The following is a 25,224-nucleotide window of genomic DNA, read 5'->3' as shown; positions in this document are numbered from 1 at the left end:
GGGGGGGGGGGGGGGGAACCGGGCTGGAACACTCAAGAGACTTTTGACTCACTTTCAACATTATGAGTGGAAGAAAGGAGAACTTTCCGTTCAGATCTTTCATTGGTAGAAAACAGGAGGGGGCGGGAGTGACTCTATTGTTACACCGACATCATAATCCCTCACATTAGCTACACAGCTTTCATGTCATCAGCCCCCAACATATACCTATACAGCCTACATCTCATTTATCCCCTACATGTACATACACAGCTTTCATCGTATTAATTCCCAACACTTACCCCCACAGCCCACATCTCATTAATCCCTCACATTTACCTTCACAGTTTGCATTTCATTAAATCGTTTCTAGAGTCATTACTCATTATGTTCAGTGGTTATCAACTCATGTAGAACCAAGTGGTTTTAAGATATCTTGGAACAAGTAAACTGACTATCGTTATTCAAATTATCCGTTCATTTTTAGCCTGCAAACAGGCTCCCGTTGGGTTAATGTGTTTAGTGCGAGCTAGCCAAGTGTGGTCAAGGGTGAGCGGGGAGAGCCGAGAGCGGAATGGTGACGAGAGGGGTGCCCAATTCGCTTTTTTTTTCTTTCGCTCTTAACGGCTCGCTTCGCTCACCCCGATTTTTTTTCCGTCCCCCGCCGGAAGTTATATTTCTGCCCTCGCTGGGAACCGGTTCGCAGGCTAGTTCACTTGCAGTGCGTTCAGCCGCTCGAACGGATACCGTAAGGAACGTTTTCGCGTGTGAGGTCACATATTTTCCGATACATTTTTGTGGTTGAACCTTCTTTTAACGACGCTTTTAGGGTCGAGAAAGTAAAATTGTTGATGTACTTTCTTCATTTTAGGTGACGCGTGATTGGTGAAAAACATTCCCCGTGATGCTTGATTTAATAGAAAAATTCAGCGTGATGCGTGATTGGTACCCCACCTTTGGCACCCTCGTTGAAGTGAAACAGCATCTGTTTGAATTTTGTCATTTGAGGGAAATCAAATGCTCTCCGGCGAAGACGTACGTTTGGATTTACTTTGGATATAATTTACCCATTTACCGCGTTCCATCGTTCGAAATTAGTCCGTTGCTTGAGGGCTAGCTATTATGAGATTTATGACCACCTGTCGGCCTTTTGGCTTCCAGTCAGCTTTGGCCCAGGTTAGTGCGTTAGCACAATCCTAATGACACCGGGTTGTGTTGTTAAAGTGCTTCCTTTTTATGCGACTCCATTGGAGATAGCTCTAGAGTTTATTTATAAAAACACGCAAACTAAGCAGAAAAGAAATTCTGTCAATGAAATATCCAGTGAATCGGTCAGAGCAGCCTTCAATTTAGTGTAGGATCAAAACCCGCGCATGTTCAAAACGGGCCGATCAGATTGGTGTTGACGCGCGCGCTAGAATTTCAATTGCACGTTCAACAAAGAGTTCAACACGTTCAAGTACGCAACCAAGCCCACGACTGAAATGAAAGAAACACTGTCGCAAATTGCGTCTAAACCTATTTTCAATGTGCAAGTACGAAGATAAAGAACGCCGAAATGGACTGAAACACTTCTAAAAATTTAACCACGCACGACAAACCGAAAACAAATAAATTTACTGTCAACTGCTTACTGTAGATGGCTTAGTTCCAGCATCATCCGTCATTTGAGCGAGAGATTTGAACTCTAGCGAGTTGGTTAGTAAATACAAACAACAAGTTTTTCATCATGAGTTACACAATCGGGGATACCAGCTAACGATTACTTTTATGGCCGTTAGTTTAAGGAAACAAGTGGTGGGCGAGCTTTATGAAGGTTGTTCCTGCTTGTGATTATGAGGGAGTTTACGAAACCACGACGGCAACGGCAACGGGAAGGTCATTGAACAAAAGAATTAATGAGCAGTACATTGGCAGTGCACGTGCGTTATAATTCTTGGTACATTTCTTTGCCGTCCTCTGCAAGACAACAACGTGTAATGACCAAATTTTGCGTTGCCTGGAGAACGTGAACCACGACGGCTAATTGTTAAATTTTTATTTCAAATTTATCGCTGTGTTCCGGATTTAGTTTTGCGATGACTGTAGAGTATCGCGAAATTCGGAGGGAAAATATAAATTCAGTTTTTAATCGACGTTGTCGTCGGCGTGGCCGTCGTGGTTTCGTAAACTTCCTAGTACGTTACAAAGTTCTACCACACATGTTCTATCCCCTGATTTAAAGGGAGAAAATACCGTCGTTTCGGGCATGTGCATGCATGCATTTTCCGCCTGAGTTCAAACCCCTATAAAGCACGGGAAAGGGAGATTTTAGGGACTAGACTTGCTTCAGATCAGATGGCAAAGTAGCGCGCGATTTTTTTGTTTCAGCCACTGGTTTAGTGTAGAAATGTAAATTCAAAGTAAATTCAAATTACTTTCAATACTTTGGTGAAAACCACTCTACTGGTTACGTATGTAAGAATTAACAATTTTAGTGTTTTAAATCAGGTTTTGGCAAAGGCATGAAACAGCGGACGCTGCGGAATAAATGTAAAGTTTGTGTAGGTTCGGGTTTCCTGTTTATAATTCTTTTCTAAAAATTGATAATTTTTTTCTCTTGAATTCTCTTGATTCAGTTGTATTTTTTCCATGTTAATTTGCTTTAATTATCCTTTGTCTGAATCATCATTTAAACTTAATTTGATTGTTGTTTTTTTGAAAACTTTTTGCAATCACGTGATTTGACGCTTGAAGTAAACAACTTATCCAATTAGATCACGTGGTGCCATGCCAAACTTCGCTTGATCAACAAATCAACCTGATTCTCGAAAATATTAATAACTACTTTTCAAGTCACTAAATGGCAAGCCAAAAGACTGAAACAAAAAGCGAAAGCATTAAGAATTACTCCAGAATCAAAGTTGTCTGAGTACATTTAACAAAAACCTGCTTCTTAATAAAAGTAACTACGCGAAACTTGCAGCGTTATGCTATCATTTCACATGAGTTAATTGTTTTTAATTGTTTTGTTTACTTCCAACGCTAATTGGAATCTAATTGATGTTTGAATTGTGACGTATAAATTAGACGCGCTCAGCAATTGGTCATTTCGCGCAACTACTGATCGAGTTCAGACGTGTTTTTCGCCGCTCTCGTAAAGTCGTTCAATTCGCGTTTTTGAAACTCAAAATTCAATAAGATGAATGTATCAAAGCAAGAACCAGAAGTCCCTTCCAAGGAAACATCTGAGAAGGAGGTAAGAGAAAGCTACATTCTTCGTTCAAATGTGCATCGAATAGTTTTTGCTTCCAATCAAAATTTGCACCGAAACATATTTCTTCTGAAAAACTCAGGATCGACGTTGAGACGGACTTCATTCGGCCTGGCAAATCCGAAAAGCTGTACAATTTTTCTTTTGACACCTCAACGGTTCCAAATTTAATGGAAAGAGATCGGAATTTTTTTTGTTCAAAGCTCCAGGGTTTAAAAGGGGAGAAAGTGTCAAGCAAATGACCCAACAATGGCGCTAATTAATTGGAACAATTACATGATGTAATTAACGAATTAACTAAGCACAATTACGCGCTCGCGCGCTTGCGTGCTCAGGGACACAGTTACAGGCACGCGCAAAGAGAGAAAAAACGTACACACATTCGCTAGCAAGAGTCCACACAAACACTACGAAACAAAAGCGCAAGGATGTTTTTGATCCGTGCCCTTGCACTTGCGTCAGATCTCTTATGGACGAAGCGGACCACAAAGCTTGGAAGAGAGATTACTTGCCCTTATGTTTTCGCTGATGTCAGAGTCACAAGAAAAAAAAAACAGCCCTTACATAAGCGCACTCCGTCAAAGATACAATCACGCCAGAATTCACGATTTTCGCAATTTCGTTCAGTGTTCGTTAGAAGCTTCACCGCTAGAACAAAGCTCTCGCGCGCCAAAATTAAACTGACGTTAACCGTATTGGATATCCGTTCATTATTACATCCATTTTGAAATCACTGATGATCCTTGCAATCTGAATAGCTCTCAGCAGTTCAAATTATTCACGAATCACACTATTTTTCCCCTCTGAATCGCATATTTTTTTTCTGTGCTTTGCATACATAATTACGATTTCACTCGAAATCGCGTTGCACACTCCTTTGATTTTAAATCTCGAGTATTTTGTTTCTCCTTTTCCGAACAGCACGAAATTCGTACGCACCGTTTCTTAACTCTCTACTTAGTGATTGGAGATTTGGTTAACGGCGCGTGACCAGCATCGCCTTGTAAGACACGGTCTCTCTTGTAATTTTGGTATTTTAAAAAAAGCTTTAAAAATTGATGTCGTCAGAATGAAAATAGCTCACAAAATAGAAAGAATTTTTAACAAATTCTCCTAATTTGCGATTCAGTTGCTCCTAGGCAGAGTCAGAGTGAACCGAGCATTTTGCGTTTTTGCGTGTTATTGTTTTGCGTTCGCGTGGCTCGTTCGCTTTCGCTCGCGTTTCCTCGCGTGCAGCTTGGATACCCGTGTTTGCGCAAAGAACTCTGGGCTCGGCAGGGGACAAACATTGCAAGTTGGTAGAAGGAAATGTTTAGCGAAAAGTTATTTCGAGGTACAAAAAATGATTTTAGAGGGAGATCGACGCTTTTTCACCGTCGTTTTATCGCAAATGGATTTGGGCAATGTTGGTGGAATACGTAATTTTTTGTTTGAATAACCGTGAAATATCTGATAAAATCTACCGATAAACTCCGTTGCCTTCGTGAGGTTTATTGTGAAATGTACATCGCGTAATGGATTTCCCTTTTCTATAATAGATCAAGGGTCCTTGAGTATATCTCGGAGTATTTGTATTTAAAAATGCCATTTGTCCGAGATTATGCTTTTCAAATTTTGGTAATGACGGTTAATACTGCGTGAAACGGGGAAGAAGTTTATTGGGCATTCTCGATTTCCGTTTTAGAGCTTCTTTTCTCCCTTTATATTTAATTTCTCACAGGGTCTTTTCTACTAGTTGCTCTGAGTAGCCTCTCGAGATCATTCGTGTTTTGAAATTTTTAATATTCTGGCTTCATAAATTTCACAATAAACCTCACGCGAGCAGGGGAACTTATCGGTAAATTTTATCACATTACGTATTTCACGGTCGGTATTCGAACAAAAACTTACATTTTCTATGTATCAACATCACCCAAATACATTTGCGATAAAGCAACGGCGAAAAAGCGTTGATCTCTCCCCAAAACCGTTTTTTTTTTTTTTTTTTTTTTTTTTTTTTGGCTACTGACGATTCCAGAGTTCTTTGCGCATAACACGGGTTCCGACTACTGGCAACTCATTCATTCTGATTGGTCGAGATATTTGAATAGTAAGGAACGGCTGCTAAGCGAGGGAAACATGGCGGATGGTTTGCAAGAGTGAAGTTTCGGATATTTAGTCATCACTTATCAAGTGTGGGATTTTCCGAACACTCAAAATTAGGGAAATGACTAGCAAGGCTTTTGGACCAAATTTATTTTTCAACTCACGGTTTGACTTCTCAAGGCATTTCAAGCAGTGGGTTCACAGAGTGCTCGACAACTTGCGTCAGATCAGATAGCGCGCGGGAGTATCGTGGTGCTTTGTAACAGTCTGGATCTCTTGACGATAGGCTCATATAAACTTAAATTGCTCATAAATTTACCAACGACCACAAAAAGGTACCTGACGAGTTTTTTCTCAGTTTGCGGCCTTAACTGAAGTGGAAACTAACCTGCTTGCAATAGCTAGATGATTATCGGACTAACCTGAGCGCTATTCAAGCTAACCTGTGTGATATTCGGGCTAACTGGTGAACTATATATAGGCCTTCATCGATAGGGGCTAAAGGTACTCACGAGTGACTACGAGTAACCACGAGTGACTACGAGTAACCACGAGTGAGATTACATCGAAAGAAAATGTCAGTGATGTTGTTATGACGTCATTATGAAGTCATTACATGGTTATTTCATCACGATAATGACATATGCACCGAACGGAGGCTATTCAATGGTGTAGTAATCAAAGATTGTAGCAGTGGCTGTGCATTCCTGTACAAATATTGGCTGTTGAGCTTATTTTCTTTCATGCTTATCATGTAACATTTTTCATCTGTGAAAGCGAAGAAAAATCCGAGCAATTTTATTAAACAAAGTGAGGCTCAAAACTTCAGGTGCGCACTTTGTATATATTTTCTGGATGTCCGCCAAGCTACAAAACATTCATGCTCAGTTACTTGATGTCGAAAATCACAGCGCCAAACTGCAGCTAGCGCTTTGCAGAATTCGCACGCACTTCTTCCAGATCTAACTCATGAATGCGAGACTCGTGATTACTACTCCAGTATATAGCCTCAGTTTGGTGGATAGGTCATTTATAGTGATGAAATTACCGTAGAATATTGACTTCATAATGACGTCATAATAACATCGCTGGTGGGTACTTTTAGCCCCTATTGGCCTTCATGTAGTCTGCAGTCTGTAGTCTGCAAATGTCATGCAGCCAACTTTATTTCACTGCATGTTCAGGCGGATTGCTTTCATTAACTTTGCTGATGTTGTTAAAGAAATTGTTAAAAACCAAACTGTCAGCCCAAAATCCAATACAGACGATCACATCTAGTGTCCAATTACTGGTATCCAGTTACAAAAAAGTTGTAATTGGATACCTGTAATTGGACACTTGGCGCCTTTCAGTTACGTGCACCTAAATTGATGGTTTCTTTCATAATTTTTCTTTGCTGTTTGTAAAACTTATGGAAAATGCCACAGTGCTGACGTTTTTGCTCAAAAGAACACCTAAAATAGGTCTGGAATGTTTATTGTGTTATAACCAGTCACAAGCGAGATTCTCAACCACAGAAACAACAGAAGATGATGTATTCCATCGGTCACAGAACTATAAATTTAGTTTTTGGTTTTCACTTTGTCCCAAGGTACAACCTTCATCTTTATATATTACTTAAAGTCTAAATAATTGCTATCCTTTTGTATTGAGAACCACATCCAGTACTTAGCTTGAGGGATTTTAGAAAATAATTTTACAAATTAAGTTAAAAATATCTCAAACTGTCTGAAGTCATTAATGTTTAAATAGCCTGTAAACAGCAAATGTCTAATTTCTTGTGAACCGAAATAGACTGCTAGGATTTGTTTTGAGACCTTTTGAAACAAGACAAATTTGTTCTGTGACTGATGGGTACTCGTGAAGCAGTTTTGCGAGGTTCCACTTGGTCAAATTACTATCATAATGAAATAGTTTAAGCTGAAATCATTTGCTGAAATACATCAGTAATAACAGGTAGAAAATTAGGGCATTCTCCTTTTTATCCACATTCTGGATAAGGATGGCAAGTTTTTACAACTGGGGTTCAGATTTTTCCCCATTTGATTATTCCACCTGAAATCGTATTTTTTGTAATGTAAAAAGTGTCAATAAAATATTGAGGGGGATTTCTTTCATCTTTATTGGACACAGTACATGTGTTTTCAAGTTTTCCATTGTCACCATTTTGTATTGCCTTTCACTTTAGACTCAAATGTACATAAAATTTTTGCTTGTTGATGTAGGTAGCTTATACTATTAATAACAATATCAAGACATTATTAGCCAAGTGTGATTGTTCTTCCTTCAGTATTCTTTCCAATTATCTCTGCTACAGGTCTCCAGTCATGAGAAAATGTTGGAGAGTAAGATGCCTCAAGGCATCAAGGGTTCACTTGGCTTATCATCCATCAGCATGGACATAACAGGTATTTTCTTGAATTGAAACCATTAGGCCACCCATAAAATGTTTTGTTTCCCATTGTCTTCCCTTAGAGTACAATACCTTGGTACTACTTGAAAACTTTATAGACAAGATTAATTAGTAATTGGACCTTGTGTCATACAATTTAGGGAGTACATGTAATTGTGCTCGTAATTTCAAATCGGCCTTGTGCTTTTGAAATTACTCACCTGATTACTCCCTGAACTGTACTTCACTCAGTCCAATTACTCTGATTACAAATGAGATAAATGGGTCCATACATTAAACATCGTGCAAGTAGTGTACATGGCATGCAGTATATATCTAACTTGCATGTATCTTAGCATTTTTTTCAGTGCTGTATTGCTGTTTATTTTATCTACAGTGTATACAAGTGCTTTTCTGGAAAATGCACCACCCGTAAAATTCATATGAAACTTCATCCTGAGTGGCATATTTTAAATATGGATTCTTATTATAATCCATCAAATATTTTTGCCCACGCGCAATTGTTCGAAAATATGCTCGGATATTTGTCCTTGGAAATTATCTGTTTCTCATTGCTTACAGTTTTCCACAAGTTATGCTCTGGGAAAACTGTTTGCTTCTCGGCACAGTTAATGTCCGCAAACAATTATCCAAGCATATTTTTGCATCAAATAGAGACTTTTGTTTATAATGTGTCCTTTCTACCTAGTACCAGGTGATATTCTTGCTTTTCACGGTTCCTTGTGCAAGTGGTCAGCTTGCCTATATATAGTAAAAAGATAATTTACCACTCAAAAACTGATTGATGAATGAATTCTCTCAGAAATGATTTGATGTACTGCAATGTGGCCAGTAAGGAGAATTTGTGTGTTGATGATTATTATATAATAATTTACTTAGTTTACACCAAATTGTATTACCTATTTTGCAACAGATGCACGCCAAATGCTTCTCCAAACTATGGAAATCCTGGCTGAACCAGACAGTCCAGCACGTGATCTGCTGGCATCAGCCCTTAAAGTGTTTGACAAGGCTCAACATACCATCAACGAAGAGGTGAAAAAATAAAATGTCTTTTCTTTTATATAAAAATATTACTTAGTAACGCTCTAAGGCTCAGTTATCTGAATATGAAGATAGCATTGAGGGATAAATAGCATATTAAGCGCTTGTTATAATTTTGTTCTGTGCTATTTCCCTGAGCTTTGAAACCAAATTAGAAAAAAAAATGGTGTTTCAAAACGCACCTGTTGCATTAATTCTATGTTGGTATTTCCTCTCTGACAGTAATGAATCTTGCTGTTTTCTGCTTAAGCAATCTTTCCCTATTTCTCGCCCTTGTGGAGGTTTTTATCATTGAGACAGTATTTTTTAATCGAGTGTTGTACCACCTAGACCAAAGTAATCACTCCAGGCAGTCACAAAGAAGGACAGAAAATAGAGCTGTACTGATACTAATATTAATTTGAACTTACATGCAATCTATCCCTGTTAAAAAAAGGTTTCCTCAGTGGCTGTGCAAGAGCCAAGTGATGCTGGGGAATCTAAGGGTGTGGTCACCGAGTCTCCATGTGATGCTGTGGCTACACCGGAAACACCCAACGTTGAAGGCGATCTGGTCACTGAGTATCCATGTGATGCTTTGGCTACACAGGCAACACCTAACGTTGAAAACGTTGTGGTCACTGATTCTCCATGTAATGCTGTGGTTACACAGCAAACACCCAACGTTGAAGACGTGGTCACTGAGTCTCCATGTGATGCTGTGGCTACACCAGAAACACCCAGCGTTGAAGACAATGTGGTCACTCAGTCTCTATGTGATGTCGTGGCTACACAGGAAACACCTACTATTGAAGAGGTTGTGGTCACTGAGTCTCCATGTGATGCTGTGGTTACACAGGAAACACTCAGTGTTAAAGAGGTGGTCATTGAGTCTCCATGTCATGCTTTGGCTACACCGGAAACACCCAACGTTGAAGACGTTGTGGTCACTGAGTCTCCATGTGATCCTGTGGCTACACAGGAAACACCTACCGTGGTCACTGAGTCTCTATGTGATGCTGTGGCTGCACAGGAAACACCATCCGTTAAAGACGTTGTGGTCACAGAGTCTCTATCTGATTTCTTGGCTACACAGGGAATACATAACATTGAAGACGTTGTGATCATCGAGTGTGTAATTGATGCAACTAACATCAATGCAAGTGAGATCAATGCATTCAACCATGTCATTGCAGCATCAGCAGTGGAGTCTTCTAAGGGTAATATTGCTCTGTCTATGGAGACTGATTTTTCATTGAATATACATGACTAATTAGTACTCATGGATAACTGAAAAGCCGCGGGCAAGAACGTCCCCTGGATTTTACGGCCATTTTTGAAAGTGCTCAGAACTAGCTGAATTTTGGCATGTGGCATAGTTTGCTGTTCAACAAAATAATAAGAAGGTTTCTTTTGTTTCTCGTTCAACAAAAGATCTTCAAAAAATGCCACTTGGAAAACTGAGTTTTTTGCATACGTTATTTCTCGAGAACGAAGAGCACCCCAGCGAAAAAAACTTCAGAGCAATGTTTCTCAGGTAAAGCGAAGCCCACATGCCAAAATTCAGCTACTTTTGAGCACCTTTAAAATGGCCAAAAAATCTAGGAGACGTTCTTACCCGTGGCCTGTCAGTTAGTACACATTTTTGTCCATAATAATGAAAGTTAGGCTTTGTATGCCTTAGACACTAAAATAGCATTTTGATTCTTATTTTTGGTATTTAAAAAAGAAAAAACTAAGGAAACAAGTTTCAAGTTATTCTCAATGGATGTGAACAAGCCAGTCAAAGCCGTGGAGACAGAACTGAAAACTACCATTGAGGAGATGGCGACACTTGATTTCACCCTCTTTAATGTTGGGTTTTAGTCTGATGTCAGTAAAACCTCAGAGCGTTTTATGGCAGTGAGAGAGTCTCACTGGATGTTCATACGCTGGCTAACGCCTTGGTTACGAGAGAAGCAACTCACATCGATGAGCGTGAGATCACTAGATCAAAACCTCTAAACTCAATCTGTCAATGGCAGTGGGAGAGACCTCTTACGATGACTGTAATATCGCAAAAAGATTCTCTCACTAATGTCGTGCCAACAGGATAAACATTTAACGTGAATCCTCAGATTGTTTACCTGATTCCAGTTGGTGGTTTTTGACCTTGGCACGTTTAACTTGAATTATTGGTGTCTGAAATTTAATTATTCAGTTCCATTAGCCGTTGGCTATAAGTACTGAACGAAAATAAACAAAGGATAATTATTCTTAACTTACAACAGCATTTTAATCCTGATTTTATTATCGACAGTGGAAGGAAGCTTCTCCAATAAAAGCTTAAGATCAAGGAAACGAGGGAGCAGCTCTGACAACTCCATCGAGTCTTGTGCACAGGGCAGCAGGAACCGCTCTGAAATCTGGGAGCCCCTGAGAAAATCAAAATGGTTGTCGGAGAACACTGCTAACCTTTGTCAGGTTGAAGACGGTGTGGTCAATGAGTCTCCATGTGATGCTGTGGCTACACAGGGAACACCAAATGTTGAAGACGTTGTGGTCACTGAATTTCCAAGTGATGCTGGCGCCACACAGGAAACACTCAACGTTGAAGACGTTGGGGTTACTGAGTCACCATGTGATGCTGGCGCTACAATGGAAACACCTAATGTTAAAGACGTTGGGGTCACTGAGTCTTTATGTGATGCTGTGGCTACTCAGGAAACACCTAACGTTGAAGACGTTGTGGTCACTGAATCTCTATGTGATGCTGTCGCTACACAGGAAACATCATACGTGGAAGACGCTGTTGTCACTGAGTCTCTATGTGATGCTGTGGCTACACAGAAAACACCCAACGTTGAAGACGGAGTGGTCACTGAGTCTCTATGTGATGCTGTGGCTATACAGGAAGAACCCAACGTTGAAGACGGTGTGGTCACTGAGTCTCTGTGTGATGCTGTGGCTACACAGGAAACACCCAACGTTGAAGACGGAGTGGTCACTGAGTCTCTATGCTATGCTGTGGCTACACAGAAAACACCCAACGTTGAAGGCGGTGTGGTCACTGAGTCTCCATGTGATGCTGTGGCTACACAGGAAACACCCAACGTTGAAGACGGTGTGGTCACTGAGTCTCTGTGTGATGCTGTGGCTACACAGAAAACACCTACCGTTGAAGACGTTGTGGTCACCGAGTCTCTATCTGATTTCTTGGCTACACAGGGAATACATAACATTGAAGACGTTGTGGTCATCGAGTGTATATTTGATGCAACTAACATCAATGCAAGTGAGATCAATGCATTCAACCGTGATGTCATTGCAGCATCAGCAGTGGAATCTTCTGAGGGTAATATTGCTCTGTCTATCAAAACTGATTCTTCATTGAATATACATGACTAATTAGTACGCATGGATAATTGTTACACACATTTGTCCATAATAATGAAAGTTAGGCTTTGTATGCTTCAGAAACTAAAATAGCATTTTGATTCTTATTTTTGGTATTTTCAAAAAAGAAAACTAAGGAAACAAGTTTCAAGTTATTTTCAATGGATGTGAACAAGCCAGTCAAAGCCGTGGAGACAGAACTGAAAACTACCATTGAGAAGATGGCGACATTTGATTTCACCCTCTTTAATGTTAGGTTTTAGTCTGATGTCAGTAAAACCTCAGAACGTTTTATGGCAGTGGGAGAGTCTCACTGGATATTCATGTACGGGCTAAAGCCTTGGCTACACCAGAAGCAACTCACATCGATGAGCGAGAGATCACTAGATCAAAACCACTTAACTCAATCTGTCAATGGCAGTGGGAGAGACCTCTTACGATAACTGTAATATCGTCAGAAGGTTCTCTCACTGATGTCGTGCCAACAGGATAAACATTTAACGTGAATCCTCAGATTGTTTACCTGATTCCAGTTGGTGGTTTTTGACCTTGGCACGTTTAACTTGAATTATTGGTGTCTGAAATTTGATTATTCAGTTCCATTAGCCGTTGGCTATAAGTACTGAACGAGAATAAACAAAGGATAATTATTCTTAACTTACAACAGCATTTTAATCCTGATTTTATTATCGACAGTGGAAGGAAGCTTCTCCAATAAAAGCTTAAGATCAAGGAAACGAAGGAGCAGCTCTGACAACTCCATCGAGTCTTGTGCACAGGGCAGCAGGAACCGCTCTGAAATCTGGGAGCCCCTGAGAAAATCAAAATGGTTGTCGGAGAACACTGCTAACCTTTGTCAGGTTGAAGACGGTGTGGTCAATGAGTCTCCATGTGATGCTGTGGCTACACAGGGAACACCAAATGTTGAAGACTTTGTGGTCACTGAATTTCCAAGTGATGCTGGCGCCACGCAGGAAACACCCAACGTGGAAGACGTTGTGGTCACTGAGTCTCTATGTGATGCTGTGGCTACACAGGAAACACCCAACGTTGAAGACGGTGTAGTCACTGAGTCTCTATGTGATGCTGTGGCTATACAGGAAACACCCAACGTTGAAGACCGTGTGGTCACTGAGTCTCTGTGTGATGCTGTGGCTATACAGAAAACACCCAACGTTGAAGACGGTGTCGTCACTGAGTCTCTACGTGATGCTGTGGCTACACAGGAAACAACTGACGTGGAAGACGGTGTGGTCACTGAGTCTCTGTGTGATGCTGTGGCTACACAGGAAACACCCAACGTTGAAGACGGTGTGGTCACTGAGTCTCTATGTGATGCTGTGGCTACACAGAAAACACCCAGCGTTGAAGACAGTGTGGTCACTGAGTCTCTATGTGATGCTAGGGCTACACAGGAAACACCTGACATGGAACACGTTGTCGTCACTGAGTCTCCATGTGATGCTGTGGTTACACAGAAAACACCCAATGTTAAAGAGGTGGTCATTGAGTCTCCATGTCATGCTGTGGCTACACCGGAAACACCCAGCGTTGAAGACGTTGTGGTCACTGAGTCTCCATGTGATCCTGTGGCTACACAGGAAACACCTACCGTGGTCACTGAGTCTCTATGTGATGCTGTGGCTGCACAGGAAACACCATCCGTTAAAGACGTTGTGGTCACAGAGTCTCTATCTGATTTCTTGGCTACACAGGGAATACATAACACTGAAGACGTTGTGATCATCGAGTGTGTAATTGATGCAACTAACATCAATGCAAGTGAGATCAATGCATTTAACCATGTCATTGCAGCATCAGCAGTGGAGTCTTCTAAGGGTAATATTGCTCTGTCTATGGAGACTGATTTTTCATTGAATATACGTGACTAATTAGTACTCATGGATAACTGAAAGGCCGCGGGCAAGAACGTCCCCTGGATTTTACGGCCATTTTTGAAAGTGCTCAAAACTGGCTGAATTTTGGCATGTGGCATAGTTTGCTGTTCAACAAAATAATAAGAAGGTTTCTTTTGTTTTTCGTTCAACAAAAGATCTTCAAAAAATGCCACTTGGAAAACTGAGTTTTTTGCATACGTTATTTCTCGAGAACGAAGAGCACCCCAGCGAAAAAAACTTCAGAGCAATGTGTCTCAGGTAAAGCGAAGCCCACATGCCAAAATTCAGCTACTTTTGAGCACCTTTAAAATGGCCAAAAAATCTAGGAGACGTTCTTACCCGTGGCCTGTCAGTTAGTACACATTTTTGTCCATAAGAATGAAAGTTGGGCTTCGTATGCCTTAGACACTAAAATAGCATTTTGATTCTTATTTTTGGTATTTAAAAAAGAAAAAAACTAAGGAAACAAGTTTCAAGTTATTCTCAATGGATGTGAACAAGCCAGTCAAAGCCGTGGAGACAGAACTGAAAACTACCATTGAGGAGATGGCGACATTTGATTTCACGCTCTTTAATGTTGGGTTTTAGTCTGATGTCAGTAAAACCTCAGAGCGTTTTATGGCAGTGAGAGAGTCTCACTGGATGTTCATACGCTGGCTAAAGAACAACCTCTTTCCCAGGGTCTCTCATCTTACCGCCCCCTGGAGCGAGGGAGGAGAGACCCTGGTTGGGTCTGGTCACGTGCCACTTTGACAATTGAGAACATCAGGGAGGGGTCCTCTGTAATCAGCAATTTGTCGCGTTGAGCTTTGTCGAATCCAAAGTAAGTAAAGTATCGCGCTGCGACTGCCATTAACCGCGGCGTTTGTCAATACTTAGCTTTCAGGCTGAAATTTCGAATAATATCTGTTCCAACGTTTACCTAAAGGTTAAGCAAGTCTGTCTCGAGGCTATGTAGTGGTCGTGATTTTCATTGTTGCCTTCTTACCCACTGGATTTATGGAAAGTCGGTCATATTTCAACTGTGGACGTCGAGCAGCGCAATTTCATCCCGTTGCAATTGTTGTTTCTCCTTTGAATGCACTCGATCAAATTGACGCAAAAAACATAATGTCTGTAGGAAAACGTAGAGCTTTCTCAAAGTAAAGTTACGGCAGTCTCCAAAGAAAAGCTGGACGAAGATAAATAGGATATTCGTGCAACGCACTGTGCTTGCAAATAGTTCTAATCAAATAGCCGTGCCCGGCGTCACCTGCGGCGTCACAATTTAGAATGCAAGTAAGCAATATGTTCACGGAATATTTTAATCTTTGTCCCTGGAGAGCCAATACTTAGAGCCTTAAAACATATCTTGCAATAAAAACGAACCTAGACAAAGTATAAGCACGGCATGCCAAATTACAGAGGTGTCAAACTCTGAGAAGCGACGTGCAGTTAACAACGGAAACCATGCAGACCTACAACCTCTAAAATTATGCTGTAACACAATCAAACGAATCCGCTCTACTTGTAATTTCCATTTCTTCTAATAACACGGCATAAAAAGTGCCCCTCAGAAACACACGTGAACCAAAGAAAGGTCGAGGGATCGAAAATTAAATGAGAATGTGCACAATTGTCACGAACCGTTGGAGTCACGTACACTAATTTATTAACGACACAAATTATATTTTACTTTTTCTAGCCTCCTTTCGGTGTGAGCTAAATCCAGTTTACCAGCAACGACGGCGAAATGCATTCCGCGACAAGTTCGTTGTATTATCCTTCGGGGCGCCGACGGCGCGGTGAAACCCAAAGTGAAACTTAAATAAATCTTTTCACCCTTTCGCTCCTTTCGAACTGACTTTGGCTTTCAGTGATCAATTTAATTAAAGGCCCTGAATTCTCTAAAATTATTTAATCGCCGTTCACAAGACCTACACTTCATTCTGAAGTAAAGATGAGTCAAAGATCTTCCATACACAGTCTCGGCCGCGGTGTGCAATTTTGCATTCGCCTTCTTGAGGAGATTTTTACAGTATGTACCCTATGTAACGTCCTTCACTGAACCATACAACCTTCAGCGACTTGGATTTCTGCTATCAGACGATGGATAAGTTTTCCTAGGCGTTCGCAGAATATTACCACCAGACATTGCCGCAGAACATATCGTTCTTGGTTTACTTTGGTGGCAACACATCCCACACTCCCGTAGGCTTAGTATAGACAAAATTCCCACTAGGCCGCCCATCCCTTCAATAATTTAATTGTCATCTCCCAGATTCTGGGAGACACGTGACCGGACCCAACCAGGGTCTCCTCACTCGCTCCAGGGGGCGGTAAGATGAGAGACGCTGGGAACGAGGTTGGCTAAAGCCTTGGTTACAAGAGAAGCAACTCACATCGATGAGCGAGAGATGACTGGATCAAAACCTCTAAACTCAATCTGTCAATGGCAGTGGGAAAGACCTCTTACGATAACTTTGTAATATCGTCAGAAGATTCTCTCACTGATGTCGTGGCAACAGGATAAACATTTAACGTGAATCCTCAGCTTGTTTCCCTCATGCCAGCTGGGGGTTTTTGACCTTGTCACGTTTAACTTGGATCATTGGTGTCTGAAATTTAATTCGGTTCCATCAGCCGTTAGCTGTGAGTACTGAACGAGGGTAAACAAAGGATATTTATTCTTAACTTATAACAACATTTTAATCCTGATTTTATTATCGACAGTGGAAGGAAGCTTCTCTAATAAAAGGTTAAGATCAAGGAAACGAAGGAGCAGCTCTGACAACTCCATCGAGTCTTGTGCACAGGGCAGCAGGAACCGCTCTGAAATCTGGGAGCCCCTGAGAAAATCAAGACGGTTGTCGGAGAACACTGCTAACCTTTGTCAGGTTGAAGACGGTGTGGTCACTGAGTCTCTATGTGATGCTGTGGCTACACAGGAAACACTTAACGTTGAAGACGTTGTGGTCACTGAATCTCCATGTGATGCTGTGGCTACACAGGAAACACCCAACGTTGAAGACGGTGTGGTCACTGAGTCATTGTGTGATGCTGTGGCTATACAGGAAACACTCAACGGTGAAGACTGTGTTGTCAGTGAATCTCTATGTGATGCTGTGGCTACATGGAAAACACCCAACGTTGAAGACGGTGTGGTCACTGAGTCTTTATGTGATGTTGTGGCTACACAGGAAACACCTAACGTTCAAGACATTGAGGTCACTGAGTCTCTATGTGATGCTGTGGCTACACAGGAAACACCTAATGTTAAGGACGTTGTGGTCACTGAATCTCCATGTGATGCTGGCGCTACACAGGAAACACCCAACGTTGAAGACGGTGTGGTCACTGAATCTCCATGTGATGCTGTGGCTACACAGGAAACACCCAACGTTGAAGACGGTGTGGTCACTGAGTCATTGTGTGATGCTGTGGCTATACAGGAAACACTCAACGGTGAAGACTGTGTTGTCAGTGAATCTCTATGTGATGCTGTGGCTACATGGAAAACACCCAACGTTGAAGACGGTGTGGTCACTGAGTCTTTATGTGATGTTGTGGCTACACAGGAAACACCTAACGTTCAAGACATTGAGGTCACTGAGTCTCTATGTGATGCTGTGGCTACACAGGAAACACCTAATGTTAAGGACGTTGTGGTCACTGAATCTCCATGTGATGCTGGCGCTACACAGGAAACACCCAACGTTGAAGACGGTGTGGTCACGGAGTCTCTACGTGGTGCTATGGCTACACAGGAAACACCCAACATGGAGGACGTTGCGGCTACACAGGAAACACCTGACGTGGAAGACGGTGTGGTCACTGAGTCTCTGTGTGATACTGTGACTATACAGGAAACACCCAACGTTGAAGACGGAGCTGTCATTGAGTCTCTATGTGATGCTGTGGCTATACAGGAAATACCCAACGTTAAAGACGGTGTGGTTGCTGAGTCTCTATGTGATGCTGTGGCTACACAGGAAACACCTGACGTGGAAGACAGTGTGGTCACTGAGTCTCTATGTGATGCTGTGGCTACAAAGGAAACACCCAACGTTGAAGACGGTGTGGTCACTGAGTCTCTATGTGATGCTGTGGCTCCACAGGAAGCACCTGACGTGGAAGACGGTGTGGTTACGAAGTCTCTATGTGATGCTGTGGCTCCACAGGAAACACCTGACGTGGAAGACGGTGTGGTTACTAAGTCTCTGTGTGATGCTGTGGCTACACAGGAAACACCCAACGTTGAAAAGGTTGTGTTCTCTCAGTCTCTATGTGATGCTGTGGCTACAAAGGAAACACCCAACGTTGAAGACAGTGTGGTCACTGAGTCTCTATGTGATGCTGTGGCTACACAGGAAACACCTAGCGTTGAGGACGTTGTGATCACTGAGTCTCTATGTGTTGCTGTGGTTACACAGGAAACACCCAACGTTGAAGACGGTGTTGTCACTGAGTCTCCATGTGATGCTCTGAGTGAAGGGAGTGAGATCAGTTCCTCCACAGGTAATGTCAGTGTGGCCTCAGAACCTTTAGTGGGAATGCTTGCATTTTCTGAGGATGATATCAATGTGCCTGTTGACAAGGTTTCTTCGCTGGTTGCACATGAGGCTGCCGAATGCTTTACTCAAGATGGGTCAACTAACATCAATGCAGGTGAGATCAGTGCACCCGTCCATGATGTCAGTGCAGTGTCAGCAGTGAGAGAGTTCTCTGAGGGTAATACTTCTCTACCTATGGAAACTTATTTTTTGTCTTTTTACACAGAATATACACGAGTCATCTGAAGCCATTGACATAGAAATAATTTTTTTGTAGCTTCTTTAGTAATAGCTGTCGATGGTATCGATGGGGATAAGATCGCCTCCCACAAATGATTTCAGTGCAACCTGCAGATATGGATTAAATCTTATGGGTTAACTAAATCAAACTGTATATGGCAATGGGATGTTCATGGGCTGGCTAAAGCGTTGGTTTCAGGAAAAGCAACTTACATTTATGAGCTTGAGATCACTGGATCTTCAAATGATGACTGTGAAACCTCAAATCTTTTAGTGGCAGTTTGAGAGAGCTCTTACGATAATAAATTTCGTTTTAACGTCTGAGGACTGTTCCACTGAGGTCGTGGCAACAGGATAAGCATTTAACATGAATAAGAGTGAGATCAGTAAGTCGACAGATTTTTTGCTTCCTGCCAGTTGGGATTTTCAACTTTGGCATGTTCAACTTGAATTATTGGTTTCTGAAATTTAATTATTTGGGTCCATTAGCCGTTGGCTATAAGTACTGAAAAAGGGTAAACAAAGGTTATTTATTTTTAATTTATAGCATTTTAATCCTGATTTTGTTATCGACAGTGGAAGGAAGCTTCACCAATAAAAGCTTAAGATCAAGGAAACGAAGGAGCAGCTCTGACAACTCCATCGAGTCTTGTGCACAGCGCAGCAGGAACTGCTCTGAAATCTGGGAACCCCAGAGAAAATCAAGACGGTTGTCGGAGAACACTGCTAACCTTTGTCAGAGGGAAACTTCAGAACCTGATGAGGTCAATGCCACAGGCGAAACAATGGAGTCCTCTGAGGAGGATGTGACTCTGCCTGTGGAAAAGCGTCCCCCACTGGATCTGTGTGAGTTAACTGAAGGAGTAGCTGGAGAAGAAACAACAGCCTTGAATGAGAGTGAGATCAATACATCCACATGCAACGTCACTGCAGCTTCAGAACTTGCAACGGCAGAGGAAACGTCCTCTGAGAACAATGCGACTGTGCCTATGAAAAAGCGTTCCTACCTGGATCTGCGTGAGTTAACTGGAGGAGTAGATAGAGTTGACACAACTGTCACTGATGCAATTGAGATCACTACATCCACAGGCAACGTCACTGCAGCTTCAGAACTTGCAACGGCAGAGGAAAAGTCCTCTGGGATTAACATCATTCTACCTTTGGAGAAGTGCTCCGCTCTGGAGGTAGTCAAGTCAAGTGACGTCTTGCGTACACGGGAATCACGGAACGTTTATGAAGGTGAGATCACGGCATCCAGCCACAATGTCATTACAGGCCAAGACCTTTTTATTGCCACGGACGAGTACTTTGACGGTAATATCACTCTGCCTATGGAAAAGGTTTCCTTAGTGGATGAAGCTGACCATGCTGAAGCCAGTGCAACGGACGGAACAAGCAGCAAGGATGAGATTGAGATCGCTGCATCAATAAATGATGTCAGTGCAGCTCCACAAGGTTTCTTTGGAGTTGACGGGTCTGGTGAAGATATCACTCTGCCTGTGGAAAAGGTTTCCTCACTGGATGTACTCAAGCCTGCTGAAGCCATTGCGACTGACGAAACACCTATCACTGATGAGAGTGAAGTCACTTCGTCCATACATGGTTTCAGTGCAGCCTCAGAAGTTTTAATGGTAGGGGAAACGTTCTCCGAGGCTTATATCACTCTGCCCGTGGAAAAGCTTTCCTTACTCGAAGTACATGGGCCAGTAGAGGTTGTGGCTACAGTAGAAACTACTAACCTTGATGAGGTTGAGATCACTGCCTGCGCATATAATGGCAGTGTCATCACAGCAGAGAAAGCTTTGTCCCAGGATACCACCCTTCCTGTGGAGAACATTGCCTCGCTAGAAGTACACCAGCCAACTAAGGCCGTCGCCACAGAGGAAACAACGAGCTTTGACGAGGATAAGATTGCTGCAACCACATGTGATGGCACTCCAGCAGTGCAAGAGCACTTTCCGAATAAAACCACCCTGCCTGCGGAAAAGATTTCGTCACTGGAGGTACACGAGACAACTAAGGTCGTCGCCACAGAGGAAACAACTAACTTTGACGACGAGAAGATTACTGCAACCACATGTGATGGCATTCCGGCAGTGCAAGGGCGCTCTCAGGATAAGATCACTGTGCCTGTAGAAAAGGTTTCCTCACTGGATGTACACGAGGCAGCCAACGCTGTGGCTGCAAAAGAAGCAATTACCTCTGATGAGAGTAAGATTACTGCCTACAATTATGACGTCAATGCAACTTGTAAGCATTTAGTGATATCTTTGGTGCCATTAAATGCTTGCAGGTTTCACTGCGATACATGTGTTGTTTCTCTCTTATTCTATTGCCTTGACAGCCGAGTTTTAGTGAGCTAAAGCAATGGCGACGGCGACCCCGAGGACAACGCCCAGTAAAAAATGAGTTTATATTTTACCTTTGAATTTCGCAATTTCTTTTTTTCTCGGGCACGTATTGGTCTCAAAAATTGCTCAAACGTCAGCGTTCAAATCCAAATGAAAATACGAAAAAATTGCTGCTGTCGTTCGCGTTCTCCAAAATACGCAGAGCTTGGCTATTTCATGTTGTTGTGCAGAGAACGGCAAAGAACTATACAAAGATTTATAACGGACTTGTACAGCCATTGTCCTACTCATTAAACCTTTAGTTTGGTGGGTTCTTGTTGCCGGTGCAGTCGTCACTGACGTGGTTTGCTTAAGCTCTCTATTAAGTTTAAGGACATTGAAGTTCGAGTTTAAAGTTGCATGGGATTTTTGAGAGCGAGTACAAATAGATCGGGTTTTTTTATGTCAACTGTAAAGTGCCTGGCAGTACCTTGATGTTGCGACCGAGCTATTAAGTACCTGAACTGCCACTTTATTCATTCACTGAGATATGTAGTCAATGTTGTGGTTTCTCGCCGAATGCACATGCGCTATTTTTTAACAGTCTCTTCTCAAATTCTTTAGTAACTAACCCATCAAGTTTAAACAAAGGAAATCATGAACACCGTGACGGTGTCTGGATATCGGATCTTAATTAGCATAGATTTTTTTTACGATTTTATTTCAATCTCCGTTTCCTCGCTAGTTTTAGTTTCGATTGAGAAGATATATCAAACACTCAAGACAGTCTTTAACGACATTTCCAAACACCTCAACGTTGGTCAAAAGTACTCCACGGCGCGTCGTATTTTCAACTCTTCTCGATGTTGGGAAATGTGGTCAAACACGGTCTTTCGCGCTTGATATATTACATAATGAAGTGTTTGGAATTTGAGTCCTATATAATTGAACAAGATATGCTCTCATATGCTCTCATAACTTAACTGGGCACCAAATTAGCTATTTGATATCACTTTTATTGTCACCAGTGGAGAGGAGCTTGTCCAGGAGAACCTTAAGGAAACGGAAGCGAGCCTCTGAAACAGCCAGTGAGGGGTCTGGACACGCCAGCACGAGCTGCTCTGTGCACAAAGATGTCGGCGAACCAGCAAGGAAATCAAAGCGCTGCGTGCTGAACAGTGGAGCTGACACAGCTGCCTCTACCTCCAAGGCTACCACTGCACCAGCCGTCCTGTCTGAAGGAGCTGACGCTGCAGCCACAGAAACGGCTGACAATGATGTAAGTGTGTTCACTGCATTTACATCCACCTGCCAGGAATAGGCCATTTTACAGTTGTGTGATCAGTTACCTGGCCTTTGAATGCAAGCGAGGCTGGAGGTGACCTTGGTTTGATACAGACCTCTCTGCTTTCCTCATTGAAATGCCAACTAGTTAGCATAAGAACAACTTGATTTACACAACAAAAGCAGTGAGGTCTGTATCAAAACAAAGTCACCTTCAGCCTCGCTGCCATTCAGAGGCCAGGTCACTGAGCAGACAACTGTAAAATGGTCTATTATTGATCACACTGAATTGTCCTTGTTTATGCTGTCAGCTCTGATGTTGTTAATATAATGAAACTACTAATTACGTGAGAGTTGGATCTTTACGGAAAATCTCAAACCGATCGCTCGGTCAATACGACAAGTCCGAGGTTTGAGATTTTCCCGTAAGACCGAACGTTCGAGGTTGATAAGTTGTTTATGATCAGGCATTTCGTTCCTGGAGGCCCACAGTCGGCACGTAGGCATTACGGGAGAGCAACGCCCTAGAATTAGTCAATCAGAGCGCGCGTTATTTTGGCCACAAACACAATCCATATCATGATTATTATTATTATCATTGTTATCTTCACCGACATTAATCAAGTTATATTTTTTTTTGCAATTATTAGACGATCAAAATCAAAGCCGAGGGTATCCCAGCTCCAAACTCTGGTGCAGAGAGTCCAGTCACCATGGGGTACGTGCATTACTACCTGAGCACGGCTTATCAGCTCTTGTGTGGTGCCATGAAGCGAGACCCAGCTGGTACCCTTCCCACCGTGGAAAGCGTCATCCAGCAGTCTCAGGTAAGAAGAGCAGTTATGGTTGGTTGTTATGGGTGAGAGTAATTCTGACAAGAACTGTTGTTGTTGACTGACGTTTCGCCAACCTGAGCCAAAGTCATCTTCAGACTCAAGTGAATAGTGTCTGTCAGTCGATGGTGTTATAAGTCTGGTCCGTTAGAAAGTAAATGGTCAGTTTAGCCGTGATGATATATATTGCCTGAAAGACTCGTGTAAAGTTTGTCAGCAGTCAGATTGACCGCTTTTTGTAAGTTTCAATCCGTCTATTGTTAGTCAAATTAAGTCGGTCTGTTTGACGTTCGTTTCTCTGTTTTGTTTATGTCGTGAATAAGTCGTTTGTAAGGTGCCGGTAGTCGTTTTCTTGTGTAAAGGACGGTAGTCCTCACCCCTCTCAAAAGTGAACTAGCAGAATACATGGGTCTAGATATATTTTTATGATTCACTATTATATTATTATGATTAACGTTTTCGTTATTGTTCAGTGTGTAGTTTCCAGCACATTTTGCATTTTCACGTACCCTCACATTTTCGTTTTCTTGTATTACAGGAGGCTACCGCGGCAGAGCCCCCCCAAAACAGCACGGCACGTCGAAGACGAGTACGACGAGTCTGGAATGGGGAAACGTTTGTTCCCAAAGTACGTGAAAACTAACGATTATCACTGTTAAATGGTTATTTTACTCTGTTGAATGCGTACTTATTGAACTTATTGAACTACCTAAATAGTGGAAAAAATGGAGTTTTCTTAGTATTTCTAGGAAGCACATCTTTAGACTAACAAGCAACTTTAATGAAGGGACACAACAGTTGGGCATGCATAAATCGAGTGTGTTTTTTTTAATGAAGAGACATAACGATTGGGCATGCTTTGAATTTTTCCTTTCTATTTTCTGCAGATAATATTTTTGAAGTTCTAAATCGATTCTGCTGACTTGGCTTTGTTTATGTTATAGGCACAGAAACGGGAGCAAGCGCAACCCTATCTCCGTCGGCGACGCCCACGGAGAAAGTGAGACGGCACTCTATAAGTGTCGTCTCTTTTTTTTTTTTTTTCCTCCTGATTTGTAAAAAGCAACACGTGTATACTTGGTGAGCGGGTCAAAAATATTTTAAAACAAAGTTAAAAAAGCACAAACAAAATTCAAAATTTAAAAAAACAAACCCTTCTTCCCCGAGAAGGAGGGTTTCGACTTTCGGGATTAAAGGTTAGGTGGGATAATTGGGGATATCCCACTAAACCTTCATACACCCCACCCCCCTCCTCCACATGGGCAGTGGCAGTGCCCGTCTCCCAATCTATACCCTACTTCCTCACCATCATCCCGAAAAAAACAAATACCAATAATACAAAAATAACAGAAAAAATACAAAATACAAAAACATCACAAAAATATAAAACTTTCAAAAACCCAAAATCGAAATCCAAACCAAAAACAAAAGTTAACAAGTAGAAACACACCAACAACTTTCAGTTTTTAACTTGTTAACAAGAAAAAACCCGACCAAAAATCCCGAAGACAAGCCTATTCAATATTTCTCTATTGCCTTTTGGTGCTTTGGCGGTGCGAAGAACTAATGAAAAAGTGATAAAAACAAGCTCACCAAGTATCATGATGTTGCACTGGATTTCAAATGTAAAGCTGGAAAGATGAAATAAACTACATGCGAATTTTCAATGGCTGTGAAATCACTTATTAGCTATCTCATTCTTAGTCCATGTCTCACATCTGAGTTTCCCTTGTTGTGTTTCAGTAGGAGGTGTGCTTGCCAGTCAAATCAGGGTTTCTACAGGTTAGAAAATGGTCAGGGAATAAAACAGGTCCGCAGTGCCATTTTAATGTCACGCAACGCATAACGTGAATAATCAAACGTACCGGTACTCTATTACAAAATGAAGAACCCTGTCGAGCGTGGTCTTATATCTGATGAAACTATAAAAGAACTTCAGAAGGACTGGTAATTTTTAATTTTGGAAATGATGACGTCAC

The 25,224-nt window shown here is 41.8% G+C and overlaps 1 protein-coding gene across 4 annotated transcripts; it reads left to right on the top strand.

Annotated features, from left to right (window-relative positions):
* Nucleotides 1–7: 7 nt before the first annotated feature.
* On the top strand, nt 8–24,908 carry LOC145469482 (uncharacterized). 4 transcript variants are annotated; one of them, XM_081453217.1, is made up of 12 exons: nt 8–1,014; nt 7,635–7,725; nt 8,644–8,765; nt 9,211–9,973; nt 11,053–12,087; nt 12,825–13,967; nt 16,739–18,673; nt 19,375–21,009; nt 22,157–22,407; nt 23,063–23,239; nt 23,784–23,873; nt 24,190–24,908. In XM_081453217.1, exons 1-12 carry the CDS (start codon nt 997–999, stop codon nt 24,247–24,249), a joined length of 7,320 nt encoding a protein of 2,439 aa, XP_081309343.1. In that variant the 5' UTR covers nt 8–996; the 3' UTR covers nt 24,250–24,908. The 4 variants fall into 4 exon arrangements, with proteins under 4 accessions (XP_081309343.1, XP_081309342.1, XP_081309344.1 ...); XM_081453216.1 differs by having other exon boundaries at nt 8–1,155; XM_081453218.1 differs by having other exon boundaries at nt 8–5,652.
* Nucleotides 24,909–25,224: the final 316 nt, after the last annotated feature.

This window comes from Orbicella franksi, chromosome 15, assembly GCF_964199315.1.
Source record: "Orbicella franksi chromosome 15, jaOrbFran1.1, whole genome shotgun sequence".
NCBI classification, from domain to species: Eukaryota; Metazoa; Cnidaria; class Anthozoa; order Scleractinia; family Merulinidae; genus Orbicella; species Orbicella franksi.
Note: the sequence above shows the minus strand (reverse complement) of the source record. Positions and strands in the feature narration are given on the sequence as shown.